Source organism: Stegostoma tigrinum, chromosome 10 (assembly GCF_030684315.1).
Source record: "Stegostoma tigrinum isolate sSteTig4 chromosome 10, sSteTig4.hap1, whole genome shotgun sequence".
In the NCBI taxonomy this organism is placed as follows: Eukaryota; Metazoa; Chordata; class Chondrichthyes; order Orectolobiformes; family Stegostomatidae; genus Stegostoma; species Stegostoma tigrinum.
In genome coordinates this window covers 74,559,959-74,582,301 of record NC_081363.1, presented here as the reverse complement: position 1 = coordinate 74,582,301, position 22,343 = coordinate 74,559,959, and the positions used below count along the sequence as shown (strand labels likewise).

The 22,343-nt window shown below is 41.9% G+C and overlaps 1 protein-coding gene across 1 annotated transcript in view; it reads left to right on the top strand.

Annotated features, from left to right (window-relative positions):
• Nucleotides 1-20,969, top strand: part of map3k9 (mitogen-activated protein kinase kinase kinase 9) — a 115,009-nt gene extending 94,040 nt beyond the window's left edge. The window contains exons 9-11 of the mRNA XM_048538127.2: nucleotides 8,474-8,586; nucleotides 10,553-11,344; nucleotides 12,820-20,969. Coding sequence (XP_048394084.2) covers nucleotides 8,474-8,586; nucleotides 10,553-11,344; nucleotides 12,820-13,289 — 1,375 coding nt within the window. The 3' untranslated portion in view covers nucleotides 13,290-20,969. The remainder of the gene's footprint in view (nucleotides 1-8,473; nucleotides 8,587-10,552; nucleotides 11,345-12,819) is intronic.
• Nucleotides 20,970-22,343: the final 1,374 nt, after the last annotated feature.

Sequence of the window (22,343 nt, the reverse complement as noted above, 5' to 3'; positions counted from 1 at the left end):
GAGAGGAAGAACCGGTTAGGGAGGCAGAGACAGGTTGGACTGGTTTTGGGATGCAGTGGGTGGGGGGGAAGAGCTGGGCTGGTTGTGTGGTGCAGTGGGGGGAGGGGATGAACTGGGCTGGTTTAGGGATGCAGTGGGGGAAGGGGAGATTTTGAAACTGGTGAAGTCCACATTGATACCATATGGCTGCAGGGTTCCCAGGCGGAATATGAGTTGCTGTTCCTGCAACCTTCGGGTGGCATCATTGTGGCAGTGCAGGAGGCCCATGATGGACATGTCATCAAGAGAATGGGAGGGGGGAGTGGAAATGGTTTGCGACTGGGAGGTGCAGTTGTTTGTTACGAACTGAGCGGAGGTGTTCTGCAAAGCGGTCCCCAAGCCTCCGCTTGGTTTCCCCAATGTAGAGGAAGCCGCACCGGGTACAGTGGATGCAGTATACCACATTGGCAGATGTGCAGGTGAACCTCTGCTTAATGTGGAATGTCATCTTGGGGCCTGGGATGGGGGTGAGGGAGGAGGTGTGGGGACAAGTGTAGCATTTCCTGCGGTTGCAGGGGAAGGTGCCGGGTATGGTGGGGTTGGAGGGCAGTGTGGAGCGAACAAGGGAGTCACGGAGAGAGTGGTCTCTCCGGAAAGCAGACAGGGGAGGGGATGGAAAAATGTCTTGGGTGGTGGGGTCGGATTGTAAATGGCGGAAGTGTCGGAGGATAATGCGTTGTATCCGGAGGTTGGTAGGGTGGTGTGTGAGAACGAGGGGGATCCTCTTGGGGCGGTTGTGGCTGGGGCGGGGTGGAGATGAGTTCGGTGGGGCAGGAGCAGGCTGAGACGATGGGTCGACCGGGGCAGGCCTGCCCCGGTCAACCCATCGTCTCAGCCTGCTCCTGCTGCCTGCCCCGGTCGACCCATCGTCTCAGCCTGCTCCTGCTGCCTGCCCCGGTCGACCCATCGTCTCAGCCTGCTCCTGCCCCACCGAACTCATCTCCACCTATCTGGACTCCATTTTCTCCCCTTTGGTCCAGGAACTCCCCACCTATGTCCGTGACACCACCCACGCCCTCCACCTCCTCCAGGACTTCCAATTCCCTGGCCCCCAACACCTCATATTCACCATGGACGTCCAGTCCCTGTACACCTGCATTCCGCATGGAGATGGCCTCAAGGCCCTCCGCTTCTTCCTGTCCCGCAGGCCCGACCAGGCCCCCTCCACCGACACTCTCATCCGCCTAGCGGAACTCGTCCTCACACTCAACAACTTCTCTTTTGACTCCTCCCACTTCCTACAGACTAAGGGGGTGGCCATGGGCACCCGCATGGGCCCCAGCTATGCCTGCCTCTTTGTAGGTTACGTGGAACAGTCCATCTTCCGCACCTACACAGGCCCCAAACCCCACCTCTTCCTCCGGTACATTGATGACTGTATCGGCGCCGCCTCTTGCTCCCCAGAGGAGCTCGAACAGTTCATCCACTTCACCAACACCTTCCACCCCAACCTTCAGTTCACCTGGGCCATCTCCAGCACATCCCTCACCTTCCTGGACCTCTCGGTCTCCATCTCAGGCAACCAGCTTGTAACTGATGTCCATTTCAAGCCCACCGACTCCCACAGCTACCTAGAATACACCTCCTCCCACCCACCCTCCTGCAAAAATTCCATCCCCTATTCCCAATTCCTCCGCCTCCGCCGCATCTGCTCCCACGATAAGACATTCCACTCCCGCACATCCCAGATGTCCAACTTCTTTAAGGACCGCAACTTTCCCCCCACGGTGATTGAGAACGCCCTTGACCGCGTCTCCCGCATCTCCCGCGACACATCCCTCACACCCCGCCCCCGCCACAACCGCCCCAAGAGGATCCCCCTCGTTCTCACACACCACCCTACCAACCTCCGGATACAACGCATTATCCTCCGACACTTCCGCCATTTACAATCCGACCCCACCACCCCAGACATTTTTCCATCCCCTCCCCTGTCTGCTTTCCGGAGAGACCACTCTCTCCGTGACTCCCTTGTTCGCTCCACACTGCCCTCCAACCCCACCATACCCGGCACCTTCCCCTGCAACCGCAGGAAATGCTACACTTGTCCCCACACCTCCTCCCTCACCCCCATCCCAGGCCCCAAGATGACATTCCACATTAAGCAGAGGTTCACCTGCACATCTGCCAATGTGGTATACTGCATCCACTGTACCCGGTGCGGCTTCCTCTACATTGGGGAAACCAAGCGGAGGCTTGGGGACCGCTTTGCAGAACACCTCCGCTCAGTTCGTAACAAACAACTGCACCTCCCAGTCGCAAACCATTTCCACTCCCCCTCCCATTCTCTTGATGACATGTCCATCATGGGCCTCCTGCACTGCCACAATGATGCCACCCGAAGGTTGCAGGAACAGCAACTCATATTCCGCCTGGGAACCGTGCAGCCATATGGTATCAATGTGGACTTCACCAGTTTCAAAATCTCCCCTTCCCCCACTGCATCCCTAAACCAGCCCAGTTCGTCCCCTCCCCCCACTGCACCACACAACCAGCCCAGCTCTTCCCCCCCACCCACTGCATCCCAAAACCAGTCCAACCTGTCTCTGCCTCCCTAACCGGTTCTTCCTCTCACCCATCCCTTCCTCCCACCCCAAGCCGCACCCCCAGCTACCTACTAACCTCATCCCACCTCCTTGACCTGTCCGTCTTCCCTGGACTGACCTATCCCCTCCCTACCTCCCCACCTACACCCTCTCCACCTATCTTCTTTACTCTCCATCTTCGGTCCGCCTCCCCCTCTCTCCCTATTTATTCCAGTTCCCTCCCCCCATCCCCCTCTCTGATGAAGGGTCTAGGCCCGAAACGTCAGCTTTTGTGCTCCTGAGATGCTGCTTGGCCTGCTGTGTTCATCCAGCCTCACATTTTATTATCTTGGAATCTCCAGCATCTGCAGTTCCCATTATCCCTGAATAAATAGATATTTTTCAAAAAAACCATTTCTCGATTTCTAAGTGCCAGAAGTTCTCACTTTTCATTTTGATTAATCTGGTTTTTGCAGTTGATATATACATTAAAATCCCCCATGATTTGGAGTATTGCTGCACCTTTCTGATATGTTTGCATTATGCTTTCCTTTATACTTCATCCTACCGTGTTGTTACTGTGAAAGGGCTTGTACACCAATCCAGCAATTCATTTCAATAATTTCTCCTCTCTGCACGATTCACTTCTAATCCTGGTTTCCTGAATATAGGTCATCTCTCTTAATGATGGTATCAGCACAACAAATTAACATTTCCACCTGCTCTACCTATTCTAAGCTTCCTGGCTTTACTAAATCTCACGTGCTGTTCAACGTTCAGGCTCCAGTGTATGTCATTTTGCAGTCTGGCCATCAGGTCGTACTTAGTTATTTATGTGAGTTTGTTTGCGCCATCAAGTCATCTGTTTTATTTTGAAAGCTATGTGCATTGGGATAGAGAGCTTCAATTTTGTTTACTTTATTATTTTTATAACCACTAGTCTTAACTGTTGATTTGCTTTGTAGATTTATACTTTCTATCTCTACCTATCATGCTCTTTTTATAATTTTACATATTAATACTTTTCTCTTGCTTTATTTGTACTCTTTAATTCACTACATCTTCCCAGATTTCAACCCTTGCCCACACTATTTCATGCAATAACCCTCTCTATTTCTCTGTTTTACTTCCACAGGCAGTAATCTTTGGGTAGCTGTTCAGCTGTAGATTGTATACTTTCTAAGTTGTTTGAGTGCTGCTATTGGTGTTTTAAACCTAATCCATGAGATAAATCGGTGAAACTGGTACACTATTAGAACAACAACAATAATAATAACAGTTATCACAAACCTTCATCACTCGATTGGCATTATTGGCATTAAAAAAGGGGTGTGGTCGTGGCGAAAGTTAGATTTAATCTCTGGTAGATATATAGAAAGTTGTTTTCACTTTGTATCATCTAGAGTAAGGGCCACAAAAATGGATTTTCACTAACAAATTAAATGACCAAATTCATGAACATTTATCGAGGAAAGCAATAAAATATTTGCAGATACTAACAGTCTGCAAATGGAGACAATGCTGGAAAAGACCAGATCCAACAGTACATGGGGAAAGAGAAACAAGGTTAACATTTCAGGTCAATGCATCTTCTGTTCCTACTTATCATTCATTCATTCATTCATTCAAATGTCAAATCACTGCTATGATGTGCATTGGCTGAGCCAAATAATGGAAAGGAAGCTCAGGAGAAAAGAACGATAGGATATTCTGACACTGTAGGGTGAACCAGGGTAGCAGAACACTTATATACAACATAAACATTGACATAGAACAGGCAAAGTGAATGGCCTTGTACTGCCTTTTAAAGTTTTTTTTGTAATGCAGATTTCAAACCCAGAAGAGGTGCAAAACTGGGTGAACACAGGAATGGGAGATAAAACCTTAGAATCCTGATATTATTATTCAGTCACAGAATGAGAGCATCACTGGCTAGGCCACCATTTATTGTCCATCTCTAATTGCCCAGTGGTCAGTTAAGAATCTACCATATTGCTGTGGGTCTGGAGTCACTTGTAGGCCAGACCAGGTAAGGATGGCAGCTTCTGTCCCTATTGGACATTGGTGTTCCAGATGGATTTTTCCCGACGATTGACAGTCCAGCAATAATACCACTAAGCTGTTGCCTCCTCAGAATGTGTTTTTACAAAGTCATTGAAAACCTTAGTTATTAATGGATCCATATTACAAAATAGAATTGAGTATAAAATTTCAGTACCGTCTAAAATCCCAGGTGTCTCAATTTACATTTTAAAAATTAATTTACTTTCAAAATGTTTAAAATCACATAAGATTTACCCAACAAGTCGTGATGCAGCTTGTGTGATTCAGTCCCTATCATAAGTCAGTGTGGCCTGCAATTGAGTGGGTGGGAAGGAGAAGAAATAAAATGCATAAATTGTGCACAGTGTTACTTATCCTAAAGGCTTACACTCAAGACTTAATTTAATTCTCAAATCTCAAAATAAATCTTTCACATTTTTATCTTTGAGCAAATGATATTTTAATCAGTTCTGCACAGGCAGACTTAAGTGTTCAGAGATTTCTTGTTTTGCTTGAAGGTGCAATATTTTGTTTGCTGTATTTCCAAAAAAAACTTGACAGCAATCATATTCAGCGTTTTTTCAGAAGAAATTGGATTTCCCCCAGGTGGGGAAGATGCGTTAGAATCAGGTATTGTCCTCTGATTGTTGGGAATATTTCATTGAAGTTAGAAACTGTTGAATATGGTAGGTACTTGGTGTTTGTAAAATTGGAGGTTGGCATTTAGCAAAAAGGTTAATGACATACTAATTTCTGTGAATATTCATCAAATTAAGGGCAGAGTTTGCTTTGGGGATTTCATTCTCTTCAGTATTGCGTCTGGACACAGAACCAGATGATATAAATTGATTTGGAAGTTAACCTGAAATAAACTTTACTAGAAAATTCCATTCTAAATGTGGCCACAAAGAATTGCAAGGTGTACTTTTAAGATGCAGAATGGACATTGGGCTAGTTCAGACAGAATTAATTTTCCTGTGCTGTGGATAAATTCAATGCTAACTATTTTTAAAAAAAATTAAAAGGAATTGTGCTACTTGAGAAAATGAGGCTTTTAAAATTTTATATGGGTAAGGTCAGCATTTATTGCCACATCCCTCATTCCACTTTGAGGACAGTTAAGAGTCAACAACATTGCTCTGCATCTGAAGTCACATATCGGCCAAATGAGGGAAGGACAATAAATTCCCTTCCTTAAAGCAAATTAGTGTACCCAATGGGTTTTTATGGTAATCAGTTATAGTTTGGTGGTCACCATGACTGAGATTAGCATTCATTTCAGAATTTTTTTGTCTGATCAATTGGATTTAAAGTCCAACAGCTGCCAAAATTAAATTTGAACCCTTGACCGCATAGCAATATCTGTCTTACCCCAACAATGTTCATTAAGGTGAAAAGATGTTGCTATCCCAAATTTGGTCTTCACTGCACCTTTTGTCAAAGCTTTTCATCTTGTACTCATCAGAACAAAATGCAAGATGCCATGGAGAATGCACCCATTAATGCTGATTGGCAGTTAACTGCCAGGCTTTGTTAACTCTCAAGAAAATAGCTCAATCAAAGTCTACTTGTTAACCAATCAGCACTGACTTCCCGTGAATATAAATATTATTTATGTTGTTTATTTGTATGCACTGGTGGTACTGAAATTGGCCTGATCGATGCAAGCTGAACAGCTTTGACAAAATGTTTCCTTTTTCAGCAATTCTCAAAATGAAAAGTCATTTTTTTTCTGCAGCACAGCTTCAGTCATTTTATGGCTGTAACTCCATTTCAAAGCTTGAAAATTACCATAACCCCACAGTAGCAACTTAGACTGGAGAAATCCAGGATGAGGTTACAAGGTGGGAGGCAAAGCCTTTCATCTTAAGGGTTTTTTGAAAACCTATATTTGCACTGGCTTTTTCGGAACAGGAGTTGGTTGCAAATATGATGGGTCGAATGGTCTATTTCTGCACTGTAGCAATTCTGTGATGCTGGCTCTCAACTTTCGGTCATTAGACCACTGTCACCATTACAGAATGATAAGGATATGAAGGGCCCTCCTGGCTGTTATTAACAAGGTCAGAGATCCACAGCAGTCATTGCTGCCTTGGGATGTCCAACTCCAAGAAAGTGAGGTCTTGATTCTCAGTCTGAGAAAGCTTCTCCCAGAGTATTCTTGTAGAGTTCCTGTAGAGATAGCTAATAGGCTTTATCCGTCTGATAACATAGTCAGTTTAAAAACTCATCTGTTCATCACGGCTCTTCTATTCAATCAAGACTCTTCAATGTGTCTACGTTTTGTCTGCATTGCAGCTTGACGTATTTGAGGATTCATGATGGGATTGAAATACACAGCATTTATGTACGGAATTAACTCAGTAAATGATCCCAGTATACTTTTCCTTGAATCTTTCTGCATAAAGTGTCATCATAAGATGGATTCAGAAGAATATTACAGAACAATATTTGGCCGAGATGACTTCCGCTGACTTGAGATAATTTGAATTTATTATGAATAATGTTTTATTAATTGTTTTATCAAGCCATGCAGACTGGCATTGTTATCACCTGGACTTCTGCTTGTGGGTCCAAAAATATAACTGTCAGATAAACGCATTTTTTTTGTTTGGTGAGATTTTGCAATAAAATTTGCATGAAAATTGACAGTGCATCTAAGCCACAGTGTGGCATGTTACATTTTAATTAAAATAGAAAGGCGAAGGTCTGTAATTAATGTTTGGATGAACAAGTGCATGCTTGTTGAATCTTTGTTGTCCCATCTGGCTTTATTTAAGATGTGATTGCAAAGCTCAAACAGTCAGGAGCTTCACAGTCGAGTGGAAAATATCAACGCTGCATCAGATTGCATTCTGTTAATTTCCAATTATTTGCAACATCGACAACCAATTGACACGATTGTTACTCAGTAGGGAGTGGTGAATTGTATGAAAAACACTCCGTACCTCCTTTTACCTCTTAGCAACATAACCAGCAGCCGTTGAGACCATTCACTGATATTGGAAGCGCTTTCTATTATGTTCAGTTTCAGTGTGTGCAATCAAATTGCGTTGGGGACTTGCAAACTAACTAATCCTCTTGGTCTGCATCCTTAATGATAACAGTATCTCTTTGGATTGGTAATTTGTATGAAGATAATATGCAGTTTATTGAACATAGAAATAGAAACAGGATTATACCATTGGATCCCTTGAGCTTGCTCTGTCATTCAGTACAATAGAATTGGTAACCAGTTGTGTTAACAAAGCATCTTTCTTGGATATCACATCCCAGGGATGGAGCTGAATATGCAATTTTTGGGCCAGGTAGGAATTCTGACACTGTGTCACAAGATCTCCCAATCATAGAAGTTCATGGCTAATCATTCGATTTAATTCCAACTTTACGAATGCTCCTAGTATCCTTGATTCTGAGATGCCGAAAAATCTGTCTGTCTCAGCCTTAGGTATCATTGATAAGCTGTATTGTGTGCATCTAATGGTCAGGAAAAATGGGGTGGGGGGGGGGGGTGTCATCATAGAAAAATGGAAAATGCCATCTGCAATGCCCATCTTTACTCCATGCCCACCTCTCACTGCCCTCAGAAATTTTGATTTCCAGTATGAAATTGCAGATGGAACCTCAAAGAGAGATTTACTACCATAGCTAATTCATCAGTTTTGACAGAAGACTAGAAGCATCTTAGTTAGTGTGTGGCTCCAGGAGGTGAGGACATGGGATGTGTGTCATTCAAAAGAGGTCTACTTGCACTCCTAACAACAGACAAACTTTGTATTAAATGTTTGAAGCATGTCCTACAAACTGTATGTATGCTGACAGTTAGTTATTGCATTATCTCTCTTTTATTATTTCCCTTCTCCAAGCCTTAAACATCTGGTAGATGGAAACAAGCAGTGGTCCTCCAGTGCTCCCAATCTGGGAAAAAGCCATCGACCAACTCCTACTGTCCCAGGGTTTGCCAGCCTTGTTGAAATAGGTATGGAAAATGTGAACTGTTCTAAAAATCAAACTTTGTTGCATTGATTATTTATTTTTTTTCCATTTTTCACCTATTCTTTGCTAAAGGTGCTAAGTTTTACTGGGTTAGCTATTCCACAGTGGTAAAGCAGATCCACGGTTCATGTGGTTCCACGATCCATGGTTCAAGTGGGCTGTCATCTCATGGATTGCGTCAATGAGTATCAACAGGTTAATTAACTTGTTTTGGCCAGATCTTGTAGTTAGTGGTGAATTAATGGCTCCCAACATTCAACGCTTTTCCAGTTGCCCACTGAACTACACTGCAATTTGTTGGAATTAACAAGTTGTGAAACTCTGCCACCGTCTATGTGACAAGATAGGAGTATATGTTCCACCAACCAGATCAAATAATCATCATAGACATGCAGAATCTAAGTATATAAATTGCAGATTATGGGAGGACTCGTGTGGTGTACTGGTAGTGTCCCTACCTCAGTGCCAGGTAGCATGCGTTCAGTGTAGTAGAGGTGTGCACATATTTTTGAACAGATTGATTAGAGAGTATTTGCCCCAGAGCTGCTAATATCCCTATTCCCTTCTCAGTAGTTTGTGAACAATAAGTTTTTCTGATGAAAATATGCATGTTTTAAATTCCTTAATGTGTGGACAAATTGAGATCTAGCAGTAGGTATTTTGAGAGGTTAACTAAAAAGGATTGCTTGTTCATGGTGTTACCCCTAAATATAACAACACAAAACTCATTCGCAGTCAGAGAGTCATACAACATGAAAACAGACCCTTCAGTCCATATTCCCAGCTGCCTGCTCCTGGCCCATATCCCCCCCAAGCCTTTCCTTTTTACGTACTTACCTAGGTTTCTTTTAAATGTTGTAACTGTGCCCACGTCCACCATTTCATGAGCAAGTTCATTGCACACGCGAACCATTCTCTGTGTAAAAAAATTTTCCCCTCACGTTTCTTTTAAATCTCTGTCCTGTCACCTTAAACACATGCCCCCTAGTCTGGAAATTCCCCTTCCTACAGAAAAGATACTTAATATTAACCCTATTTGTACCCCTCATGATTTTATAAACCTCTACAAGGTCACCTCTCAATTTCCAATTTTCCAGACTGTCCAGCCTTTCTTAACTCAAACCTTCCTGCCCCGCAACGTCCTGGTAAATGTCTTCTGAACCCTCCACAGCTTATTAATATCCTTCCTATATGCATTTTAACCATTTTTTTGAGTGTTTAAGAGAACAGGGGACATTTTTACAGAGTAGTGCAAAAATGTTATTGATTCATGTGATTGTCCTGTTAATGGAAAACACATGTTGCAGGCCTAATAAAGAAGATACTTTCACTCCTGAAGGGTTGTTTAGGTGAATTTAACAACTAATATTTTTTCAGGATTCTCTTTACGTGCCAGACTTTCTGCAGGCCACAAAGTCAGTTTGTAAGCAGACGGTCCATTTGTTGTCTTGGTGGACCTGGAAAAGAAAGGGCTTGGTGACCATACGCTGTTACAGCCTGTAACTCTTCTTGAGGCCTATGTATTCCTTTCCTTCCTACTTGTAAGTTAGGAATAAGTCTTCAATGTGCTTAACAGTTTAGAGAAACCATTTCCTCTGGTGGATCATGCAGATAGAGCAGACTGTTGATCATAAAGTCAGAGTTAGAATGCTTGGGACTGAAATCATGAAATGTTTCCCCTCGCAAAGAGAATAGAAATCTGAAATTCTCTCCTTCTCCATGGAAGGATCCAATGGAAAAATGGAACTGGGAGTCAAATCAGCCATTACTAAGTTGAATGAAGGAAAAGGCTTGTGGGACTGAATGGTCTGACTCTTAAGAGTTTTGGGAATTGAACTATTCCTGAGTTTAAAAAAAATCCAAAGTTAACAATATTGTTGGGGTGTGATATATGAAAGGGTGTCTTTCATAAAGAAACCAGATTCAAGATCCTTTTCCTTTACCTCCAGAGCATGAAGATGGTGATACCATTATTGATTTCGATACAACGCTACAACAACCTGCTTTACATAACCAAGCCTACCTCTCTTTACCATTTGACCGAAATGATGGGGAGGCTGCTGTTAGTGACAACAATGAGGATCCTACTCCAGTAAACTCAGCTACTAGCACCCCACAGCATACTCCGACCAACAGTACAAAGCGGAGCTCGCAAAGGAAGAAATGTGACTTTGTCTTCCTTGGTTGTGGGGCTGTCCTAGCAGCAGTGGCTTTGGGATTAGACTTGCTCGAACTGGGGAAATGTCATACTTTGCAAGAAGAAGTTGAACCAAAGGAGGAGAAGAAAAAGAAGGAAGGCATTTTTCAACGCACCAGCCGATTGCGAAGGAGCACCAGCCCTCCGTCTCGAAATCTCTTCAAGAACGAAGAATCGGTGATTGCCTCCTTTGATACACCTTCCTCTTTGACATTGCTCTCATTATCTTCGATTTCTGAATACAACTCCACGAGATCTTTGTTACGCTCAGATAGTGATGAAATGGTGGTGTATGAAATGCCTACAACCCCAAGTTCGATGAATGAGAGCTCCAAGCTTATTACCAATCATCCTTTGGTTGATGTAACCATTGAACGCTTCAAACGTGACCCTAAGCAATCATTGACTCCAACACATGTGACAACAACCTCCACTGCAGTGCACTGGGGTCACAGGCGAACTCCTTCTGATGGAGCTATTAAACAAATTCCTCAGACTCCGAACTGTACGCCGTCCAATGGTGCCGTGGGCTCTGTTGTTACAGGTAGGTGCTTTGTGTTTTATATTGATGTCTTGGTGTTCCCAGAAATAGGCAGTTCAACCAATGCGGCTCCTTGAAAGGATTTGTGGTATCTTGCTCCTTGTAAAATGCAACTTTGTGTTTTATTGGTTCTCATAAGTGCAAGCCATCCAATTACTTTGAATTCTACCCTATTTTCTCCTTTGCCCTCCTACTCCCACTCACACACCACTTCCCCCAAGCTACTCCTCAAGGCAGGCCCAACCTGTCAGTAAGGGTTGTGGTTGGGTGCGGGGCGTGGTGGTCAGAGGAAACCCAACATTCTGCCTTTGTAACCATTCCAGTCTCCATGCAAAAAGAAGGCCAATCAGTTCTTGCGCCTTCCTAATGAAAGCAACGAATCCCGTGATCATACTTGCTGCATGGCTGTATTGCCATTGTGAGTTGTAGAGTGTCACCAGAACACCCACTTCTGTGAATACTTCATTCTATGTGTATTTGCAAACAGTGGGAAGAACAGAGTTCTAATGTTGTCTCAAAATATTGCCACGTAGAATTGCAGTAAAGATATTTTTAAAAATTGATAAATGCACCTTCTAAATAACTTGGTGTAGTCTAACACTTCGCATGATGCAGTTATCTTGTGTATTTGGACATTTATTACACATTACACAGTTGTAACTTTGGAAAGGGATGAAATAGATGCCTGTTGGATGACTAGTTCTATTGCCAAAAACTAGGTGCATCCAAGGAGCTGGGCCACTGTTGTCTGTTTACGCACCTTGAGCAGAAACATCGAAATTAACTTATTCACTAAGGAGGCTGAGATGGAATAGACTCAACTAAAATTGGAAGTAGTTTCGGGAAGGGCAGGAATTCTAAGGATTTTTCTTCATAGAATCCCTACAGTGTGGAAACAGGCCCTTTGGCCCAACAAGTCAACACCGACCCTCAGAGCATCCCACCCAGACCCATCCCCCGATAATCCACCTAATGTACACATCTCTGAACACTTCGGGCAATTTAGCTCAGCCAATCTACCTAGCCTGTACATCTTTGAACTGTTGGAGGAAATCCACGTAGACACGGGGAGAATGTGCAAACTCCACACAGACAGTCGCCCGAGGGTAGAATCGAATCTGGGTCCCTGGTGCTATGAGGCAGCAGTGCTAAATACTGAGCCACCGTGCCACCCTTTAGTGGCCCGTTCTTCCTATGAGATTAAAAAAAATGAAAATGACAGAAAAAAGAAATATATTTCAGTTTAATAATACAAGTGAAAACCAGACTGAATACTGGAGGATCAGAGGGGAAGCGAAAGAGGAAATGAGAAACGATGTATTAGCAATCACATCCAAGGAATTCCTATGGGAGTAATGCGGTTAATGACCTTTTTTTGGTTCTGTTCCCTGCCGTACCCTTACAATTAGTGGCTATTATAACGGAATGGGGAAAGATACAAATTGGTAGGGATTAACATTTCTGTGTTTTTTTTTAAGGTATAGGTAAAATTCCAAGTCCCAGCAGGGATCCAGCGGAAGTTCCTCGCCTGCCTGATCCCAATCTGGTTTTTCCACCGACTCCAAGACGAAGGAACACAAAACAAGACTTCACATTGGAAAGACCCAAAACTTTGGAATTTGTACCGAGGCCACGCCCATCCGCAAACCGTCAACGTTTAGACACGTGGTGGTTTGTCTCACCCAGCAAAACATGCAGTAACTCCCCTGTCAACAGTTCAAGCACCGAAACACCATCCAACCTGGACTCCTGCCTCAGCAGCAGTGGCACTGTGGAGGAAAGGCCCCTCTTTCTGCCTTACAGGCAAGGACTCGGTAGCTACGAGCGGACATTGTTAGACACAGATGTGGAAGGTCAGAGCCAGGATGGAACGCTCCCACTGTGTGGAGCAGAGATGAATCCACGTAAGACAACCGCCTACGAGCTACAGCACAGCTTCTGGTCATAGCAGCACATGGTATACTGCATGAGTCCACGAAAGGAACTTGCACTGGGAATGCACTTTTATTGAAAGACTGGCTTGAACTCAATGCCATTTAATGTCATCCTAGAATTTTACTGAACTTCAAACTTGGATCCGGGATCCACGTAGCCAACAATAAAAACAAGCAGTTGGATGCAGTTCAGTTGGGTTAATCCATCTTATTCCCAAAACTCATCTTGTACTGTACGTATCCAAGATTTCTGTTCCCATTCCCATTGACCTTTTGGCTTAGAATCATGTTGTTATGAATCAAGGCTAAGTTCAAGTTGCATTTGTTAGTAGAAAAAAAATTATGTCTGTATTCTCCTGTGTTGTAACCTACTTAAACAAGTTCCAAGGCAAGCACGTTAGCAGATGCTAAAGGCATAAAGCATGACCGATAGAGATTTATGCACCTTCCAACAAGCTATAAATAGTCTCCAATGAAGACGTGTTAAACCATGCCTGTTCTTCAAAAATTTTAAGACCATACATTTCTTTTCCTCTCTGCAAGTCTGTTGTTCCTCCCATCCCAAATGATGACAAAAGCAGTAAAGGTGAAGAGAAAGAGAGAGAAGAAATTTGTGGCACTCCCATACCTCTACATTACTTAAGCTGGATGATCATGATTTAAAGCTGAGAAACTCAGCAGTTTTGCAATGCGAATAGTATCTGTGAAGTGAATACGCAGCTCAGAACTTTTTGTCACATGGACAAGTCACTTGCAGCTCAACAGACTGGTGAAGGCAAGGTATTCATGTGTTTTTTTTTCCAGTGAGTCTCATGTCATCCTCTTGAGCCAACTTTTCTGAATCTGTTTACTAAACTCCCTCACCATTCCTGACAAGCACCCATTACAAAGAGAGTTTTATTTTCTCATGGTCAGTGAGATTGAATAGACTTTTCTGCAAATATGTCCAACTGCATTATCTCAGCTGAAGTAATTCTTGACCTATTTACAAATAAATCTGTTTCTGGACATCAGCTGTTAAGAAAAGTATCAACATCAAAGATTTTGGGCCAGCAATGCAGCTCACAGCTCCCCGGTCTATTGGTTATTAATTGTATTTGCTGAATCAAAGGATTGGGAACATATATTCCAGTGTTCATCTCATGTCCTTGTCTAAGTGACCACTTGTATTTAATGCTCTTAGTAAGTATTTATTGCACTGAGACCTTGACGGTCAAAGATTATGATATTATTAATAACGTGTAATGGAAAATTGTCAGTGGAATGTTTTATTGTTAACTGTGAGGAAACGATGTCCCATTTTATTAGCCTCAAGTCCATAGGCTCAACAGTATTTGCAAAAGTTCTCAGTCCAGAAGTCAAATCTTTTATCTATGCCTTTTGACATAAGCCAGTGTTACTTGCTAGCGTTTTATGGTGGCTGCTTCCTACAATTTTTCAACAAATGACACCCGAGACTAATGAGACATGGTGACAGAGTGGTTGCTGTATGTGGGACTGATCGTTCTGTCTCCACCGCAGGGTTTTTTTCTCCCCATTTGTGAATGCTGCAACAGCCTTGCCTCCCCATTAAATTCCCTGTACTTCTCCTGGGTAGCAAATAAGAGGAGTAGATTTGTCCGCTACAGAAGAGTAAACTTGCCAAAGGCCATAATGGTGGGAAGCTGGGAAGCAAATGGTCTGCTAGTGATATTACAAGTACCACTGATACAAGCCAGTGTTTGATGGGAGGAAAATGTAGTACATCTTCACAGTGTGTGCTATGATGGTAATTTATCAACTCCACAAAAATCTGCTTACTCAGTGCGTATATTGAGCATTCAGCTACAGAAAACAATTTCTCAAATGGCATAATTGAAGTGCATATTTTTTTTTTGTTTCTATTTTCATTTGTCCCACTTGTAAGCTTGGTAACTTTGTGGGTATAGTTTATGAGGCAGGAAAATGCATCAGCCTTATTTTTCTCTTTTCCCCCCCACTGCCCCTGGTAACAGACTTATAACTTCCAGGAAGAATGAAGTGTTTTTCACAGTGGAGCACTTGGGATTCACAAGTCTCCCAGTTTCATAATGCGATGGACCTAGAATAAGTTTCAGCTAAAACTGACAACCCTCTTCATCCTGCCTTGAGTCTGTGCATTTCCTCCTGGTCAATGGAAGGTGTAGTTACAGGATACACAAACCATATTGGAGTGCATGGATGTGAGTGGCATTATACTGTCTCTTTTATAGCTTTGATAGGGGAACAGAAGAGACCAGTGAGGAAAGAAATGGGATTGTGGTCTTTAAGCAGTTGAAAGGCACTGTTACCTTCACACACAGCCATTCCCATATCTGACCAGGAATCCCTTTGATTTATCTGGAACAAGCAGCAAGTACCCACTTGTGCTCGTCATTTAAATACATCTCTGCTCTGAGGATAGTACAACTTGTTTCCTTTCACTTGTTTCCTTTTGAAGGTAAGGTCTGACACTTTTGTCTTTGGTTTACTTCAATCTTGTGCGGTTCAGGCCAAAGAGTAGATTGTGCAGGTTGACCATTCCATTTTTTAAAGCCAACCTCATTGTCAGCTGGCTCTGGCATATGAACATTTTCCCTTACAAAGGCAAATGTCAAATGTTTTTTGGATTTGCCTTTTCCTTTGTTATCACTCTCTCTCACACACACACAGTTAAACATACACACTCACTCTCATTCTCACTCACACTCTCTCTCTCTCTCTCTATCTCTCTCACACTCACTCACACTCACACTAGCCAAGGCAATGCGTACTTCTTGGCTCTCAGTCAGTATTGAATTGATAATATGTTAGTGACGAAACGGTAGTGAATTTAGAAACAATGTTTCACAGTTCACTCCTCATGATATGCTGGATGACACTTTCGTGTGTGAGTCCACTTAATGAATTGACCAAATATACACCTCTGATGCAACTGATGAGTGATCTCTACTTACAGAAGATAATTCTGACTCCTTAAAATCATTTACATGTGGAATGTGGGTCTGCGCACTAACGGATTCTGACAGCATGCTCCTATCACTGGCATATATATATTATTCCATATATTTATTAAAACAGAAGGTAGAGAAGTGTGTGTTTGAGACTTTGGCTACAGTAAATGATTTGTCCAAGAGTGCATATATTCACTGGTGGATTCATAAAGTTTGCTGCCTTTTAGTGCTGCTCACCTCTAAATAGGCAGTCAAGTTGCTTTAGTCCCGAGTGGCATTCTGGCTGTTTGGAACAGAATTTAACAAAATACAAATGACATTCAGCCACTTGTGTTAATGCTGGCAATAAAGATCAGTAGCACAGGGAGCCAGTTACCATGAACAACTACCCAGTAAATTTGCTCACTAGTATGATCTGAAAATGACTTCAGTGCACTGATCAAAAACTAAAAGTGTGTAGAATAGGTACAAATGCATTTTGGAGATGTGAATTAAATGTTCAAAATCCTACATACATGGAATTGTACTGCTTCTTACTCCATGGCTTTTCTAGATTCTGTAGAAGACAAGGGTGTAAACAGAATGCAGTCAGAATTTGAGAGTTCTGATCGAGGATGTGACTATAAGAACAGTTATAAATGTGACTCCCCCGAATAGGTATGTAACCTTTCCAGCAGAACCATTGCCCCATTTGTATGACCAGAAAAGGCACGTGCTGTACCCATGATCTTGGTGTTTAGAGCGTCAGTGGGAAACCTGAAAGCCGAGCACTACCTACACTTTTTGATTTGACCCAGAAGATACAATAGAATAATCTCTGCAGCAAGAATGGATGGCAACTAACTTCAAACCAATAGTATGCTACCAGCCTGCTTCTGAGTTTCTGTTTCTTTAAGCCTATTGTCTGAGAGCAAAATGCTGACACAGGTGATTAGTCTGCTAAATCTACCCACTCAATCTCACCAGAGTGCTTTGATAACTGAGAATAGATAACGTCTGATGTGTCAATAGGATGGCACAAAACAATCGGTATACAAGTGACTCTGAACTTAAAAATTTAGTGAAAACATAGTCGATTGTGAGAATGAGGGATAACAAGAGTTTCATGGCTCTCCGCGAAATGACAACAGTGTGGAGTGTTAGATTTTCTTCCAGCGCAAGACTTGAATAGACCTTGTGCAAGAAACCTCAAATCATTAAATAGAGAGGTCTCTGGCATATTTGATAATCCAATCCAACGAATGTATTGTCAGATCATTAGTTAATGAGGAAGTTAGTGTCTGCGTAATAGAATAAATACAGAACTGTACCTGAAATCACTAGATGCCCAAAGCAAATTTTGGTCTGAAGAGAAGATTTGAGCTGAGTCGTCCCCTGTTCTGAAGGAAAATGGGGTAAATTCTGTTAAAGTTCCTTAAATTAAGACAAAGGCACTTTACTAAGAAAGTGCAGGCCTTTCCACAATCTGCTGTTAGAAAATTAATGCTGAATATCTTTGGATGCTAGAAAGTCTCTCAACAATTTGATCTTGAAATACATTGACTGCTGCACTAGTTGGAAAATCTAACTCATAGACAGCACAATGCTGATTAAAATTAATTGTCTTTTTAACTGGGCAATATGTATGAACAGTAGTTGAGAGCCTGTGTTGAGCTACCAGCTTATTAAATGAATTTGCACATGGTTTGTTGGATTAAGCACGTCAGCTGATAAATCAGAGACAAGATTTTTTTTTCAGAATGAGACATTAAGCTGCTTGAAGGTATAAATTCCACTCACTGGCAAAACTAGCACCAACAAATTTTACTCATGAGCCAGTCATTATGAGATCTTCCCCTCCCTACCTCATCCACCCCACCCCACCCCATTTCATCTCACCCCATTTCATCTCACCCCATTTCATCTCACCCCATTTCACCTCACCCCATCCCATTTCACCTCACCTGCCTTCAGTTCAACTTGGAGCACGTTTTGATTGTACTTGCCTGATAGGGTAATTGGATGGCACTTTATTGTGTGGAGTTGCTTTTGAGTTGCTTTCAACTTGTGTTGAGCCATTGCTTTTATCAATGGGAGTTCAGAGTTGACCTTAGGAGATGGTATGGAGGCCCTGGACATCTCAATTTGGTTGTTAACAGGCAGTTCAGGACAGTAACCCCAATACAGAACAAACCCAATAAACATACACATTGCCTTTCTTTTTTATTACTATGCTGCCTCTAGAGTCAGGATGCTTACAGTGCTAGTGTTATGATTGTGAGTAGTTGCTGTGACCAAACCTATACCATCAGCAATGAAGACAAATGCTGAGATTCTCTCCTGACATGAACTGACTCAGAGACATTTTCCCCTTTGCACCATTGCTAATAGGTAATGTTGCAGATGCCTCTTCTCTGTGCTCTCAATGAAGTTTATTTTGAAAGGAGGATTTGGAATTTTATATCTTTGGTTAGCGGCTCCTCCAGAGCAGTGGGGCATAAATGACAACATGTTAAAGTGACAACATTGGTCTGTGGAAGAGATGACGCTTTCAACTCTCCTCCACCCAATCTGTAACTTAAAGCTTGCCTCCTTCATATTTGAGATGGAGGTTCACCATAGCGCTGACTGGACAGAGATTGTTAGCAGAATAAAATGGGAAAGTTACCCTTTGTGATCAAACTTAGTTCCCCTTTTTTTGCATAATTTGGCAGATTAGGCATTATTTCTTGAGGCTAATTCACTACTGAATGTTCTATGTATAATATGAATGCTAGAAACACTCACACTACTTGTTCTAAGTCTGATTTTTGAAGATATTAACTTTCATCTGATTTTGAAGGCTGTGAAGTGATAATTATTGGCTGATTAGAAAGGCTGTGTGCACTTGTTATTTCAAACTTTGGGTTCAGGTTTATACCATTTTGTGGCTTGTGGACAAGTCCACCCTGATCTTTATAATAATTGTTTGTTTAAATCCCTAATGTTTAATACTGTCAATGTCTTTGGTGTTTGGTGGTCCTTTGAAATTTAAGAAATGTAAGTTGCATTTTTTTTCTAGTATTCTTTGCATTTTCAGGGGTTCCTGTTTAATTTAAGAGGGTAGTTGGGCTACATAAAATATCTTGCAACTAAAAAGAATGTGTGAGCAAAATACATGTTGTGTTCAATACAACATTCTGCTCCTGGCAATTCAACATCCACTTAAGTGCGAAAAGACTTCAGTGGGAATTAGGTGGTGGGTGAATGTTGAAAGATACAAATAATATAAACGTGTATGGTTATAATTGCATCACCTGACACTAATTAGTAAATAGGTTTCTTTACTTTAAAAACTGGGTAGCTAAATGACATTGGGATGACAAAGTATGTCTAGTTAATTGAATTTGGGGACCAACAGCCAGTGAGTAATGAAATAACTTATGCAAAGCTGTGACTGTTGGTGTTTTATTATTTTATCTGCACTGCTGTCAGTATTTAAATTAGCAATCCCTTTTTGACCATTATGAAACTGTAGGCGTTTGACACGGACAACTTGTTTCTGAATCTAAACTATTTTGCAGTCAGTCACTCTGCAAATGCAAATGATTCTTCTACTGTTTTCGGAGCACATAGTGTGAACATTTCAGAGGGGAAAGCAGTAATCTCCACTTTGGTAGCCAATTAAATAGATGTGTTAACACAGTGTGGAGCTGGAGGAACACAACATTTCTGAAGAAGGGTCCCAGCCCGAAACATCAAGCCTGCTGCTCCTCTGATGCTGCCTGGCCTGCTGTGTTCCCCTAGCTCCACACTGTTTTTTTCTGACTCCAGAATCGGCAGTTCTTACTGTCTCTAAATAGACGCGGTGTTGCATATGCAGCAGGATGAACAGCAACACAATCTACGGTACAGTGAACAAAGTCTGTTTATTGAACAAACAGAATGTACTTGAAAAGAGCCTCTTCAAACTAAAGCAACTAGAACTTGTAACTGAAACAACAGTAATGTCACCTGATCAAAGGTTTTTATTTAACTTGAATTTGATTGGAAGGTAGTTACATAAGCTCTATTCATGCCAAGAATAGTGGTACCATATACAGTCACCTTTAAAGGGCAGTCAGCACAGATAACGACTCCTTCCATCCCAGCCCACCCCATTCTTGGTCTGGTTTTTATTTAATTCTTGTTTTCTTACACAGTTGGGCTGATTTAGATTTCTACAACACTGCATTCTGATTTGGATTATTGCACTATCTTTTTAATGTTGTTAAATTTATTTGTTGAAAGTGAGAGAAATATTTTTCAAGCTCCCAACTGAATAGTCTGAACTGGTTTGGAATATTTGAGAGGAAGTGACTTTAATTACAGGGCAAATGCACAATGGTCTTATTTATTGCACAGAGAAACATTTGTGTTTGCCATCCTTCAGGCATCAGGAATGGACCTTTCTGTTATTCACATCTCTCTTTTTGATTTGAAGTGGTTACTCAAGTTTTTTGTGTGCACTTCAGTTAAAATGACAATGGTTAACAAAATATTTCATGGTTGGGAAATACCACTGTCTCGTCTTGCCTGGTTGATGTAAATTGATTCTGTACGTATTTTGCATTTTTTGTATTAAGTTATGGTTTAAGAGAAAAAGAACATATATTTTTGTTTAAAAAGAATCAAATGAAGTCATTTGTTACTTTTTGTTTTTTTTAAAAAAAGAGACACCACTTAGCCAAGCAGGCTTGGTTTACTCACTAAACCTACTGTTGTTCAAACTGTTCAGCCTCATCTCTGCACTAAATATATCAACTTGAATAAAGTTCTTGTATCATTAAAATTGTGGCCACATGCATTCATTTCTAAACACAACATTTTTCTTTCTTCAGTATGTGTTAACTACAGCTCAAATGGTAGCGCTTTTATCCATGAATCAGAAAATCTTAGGTTCAATTCCCACCTCAAGATTTTTTTTCATTCATGGGATGTGTGCATCACGAGTTGGACTAGCATTTATTGCCAATCCTTAATTGCACAGAGGACAGTTAAGTGTCAACCACATTTCTGTGGATCTGGAGTCACATTTAGACCAGACTAGGTAAGGGTCGCAGATATCCTTCCCTAAAGGACATTAGTGAACCAGATTGTTTGTTTTTTTTTTCCTGACAATCATTAATGGTTTCATGGTCATCATTAGAATCTTAACTCCAGATTATTATTGAATTCAAATTCCACCATCTGCCATGGCAGGATTTGAACCCAGGTCCCCAAAGCATTACTTGGGTTTCTGGATTAATATTCTCGTCTAGCTGGATAATACCACTGGGTCATTCCTACCCACGTGCAGATAAGTAAAGGTTGATGCTCGAGTGTAGCGCTAAGGGACTGCTGCAAAGTTGGAGATGCTGACTTTTGGATGAGGATGTAAAACCAAGACACTGTCTGGGTGAAGGCGTGGCAAAGTGGTAATGTATCTGTACTAGTAATCCAGAGGTATAGACTAATGCTCAGGAAGTATGTGTTCATTTGATTGTGTTTGTTGGAGGTGAACTATCTCAGTCATAAGATGTCGTTGCAGGAGTTTCATGTGTACAGTACCACAGACCCAGTCATCTTCAGCTGCTTCATCAATGCCCTTCCAACCATTATAAGCTCAGAAGTGGGGATATTCACCAATAATTGCACCATGTTTAGTACCAATCACAATTCATTGACTCAGAGTCATACAGCAATGTAACAGACCCTTCAGCCCAACCATCCATACTGACCAGGTTTCTAAGCTGAACAAGTCCCATTTGTTTGCATTTGGTCCGTATTCATCTAAACCTTTTCTAACCATATCTTTTAAATGTTGTAATTATACTCATCTCTAACACTTTCCCTGGCAACTCATTCCATGTACATACCACCCTCTGTGTGAAAAAGCTTTCCCTCTGCTCCCTTTCAAAACTTTCCCCTTACTTTAAACCATAAGACTTAGGAGCAGAAATTAGACCACTCAGCCCATCAAGTCTGCTCCGCCATTCAATCATGGCTGATAAATAAGTTCCTCAACCCCATTCTCTTGCTTGTTCCACTTAACCCTTGATCCCCTATCTATCTCAGTTTTAAATATACGCAATGACCTGGCTTCCACAGCCTTCTGTGGCAATGAATTCCATAGACTCA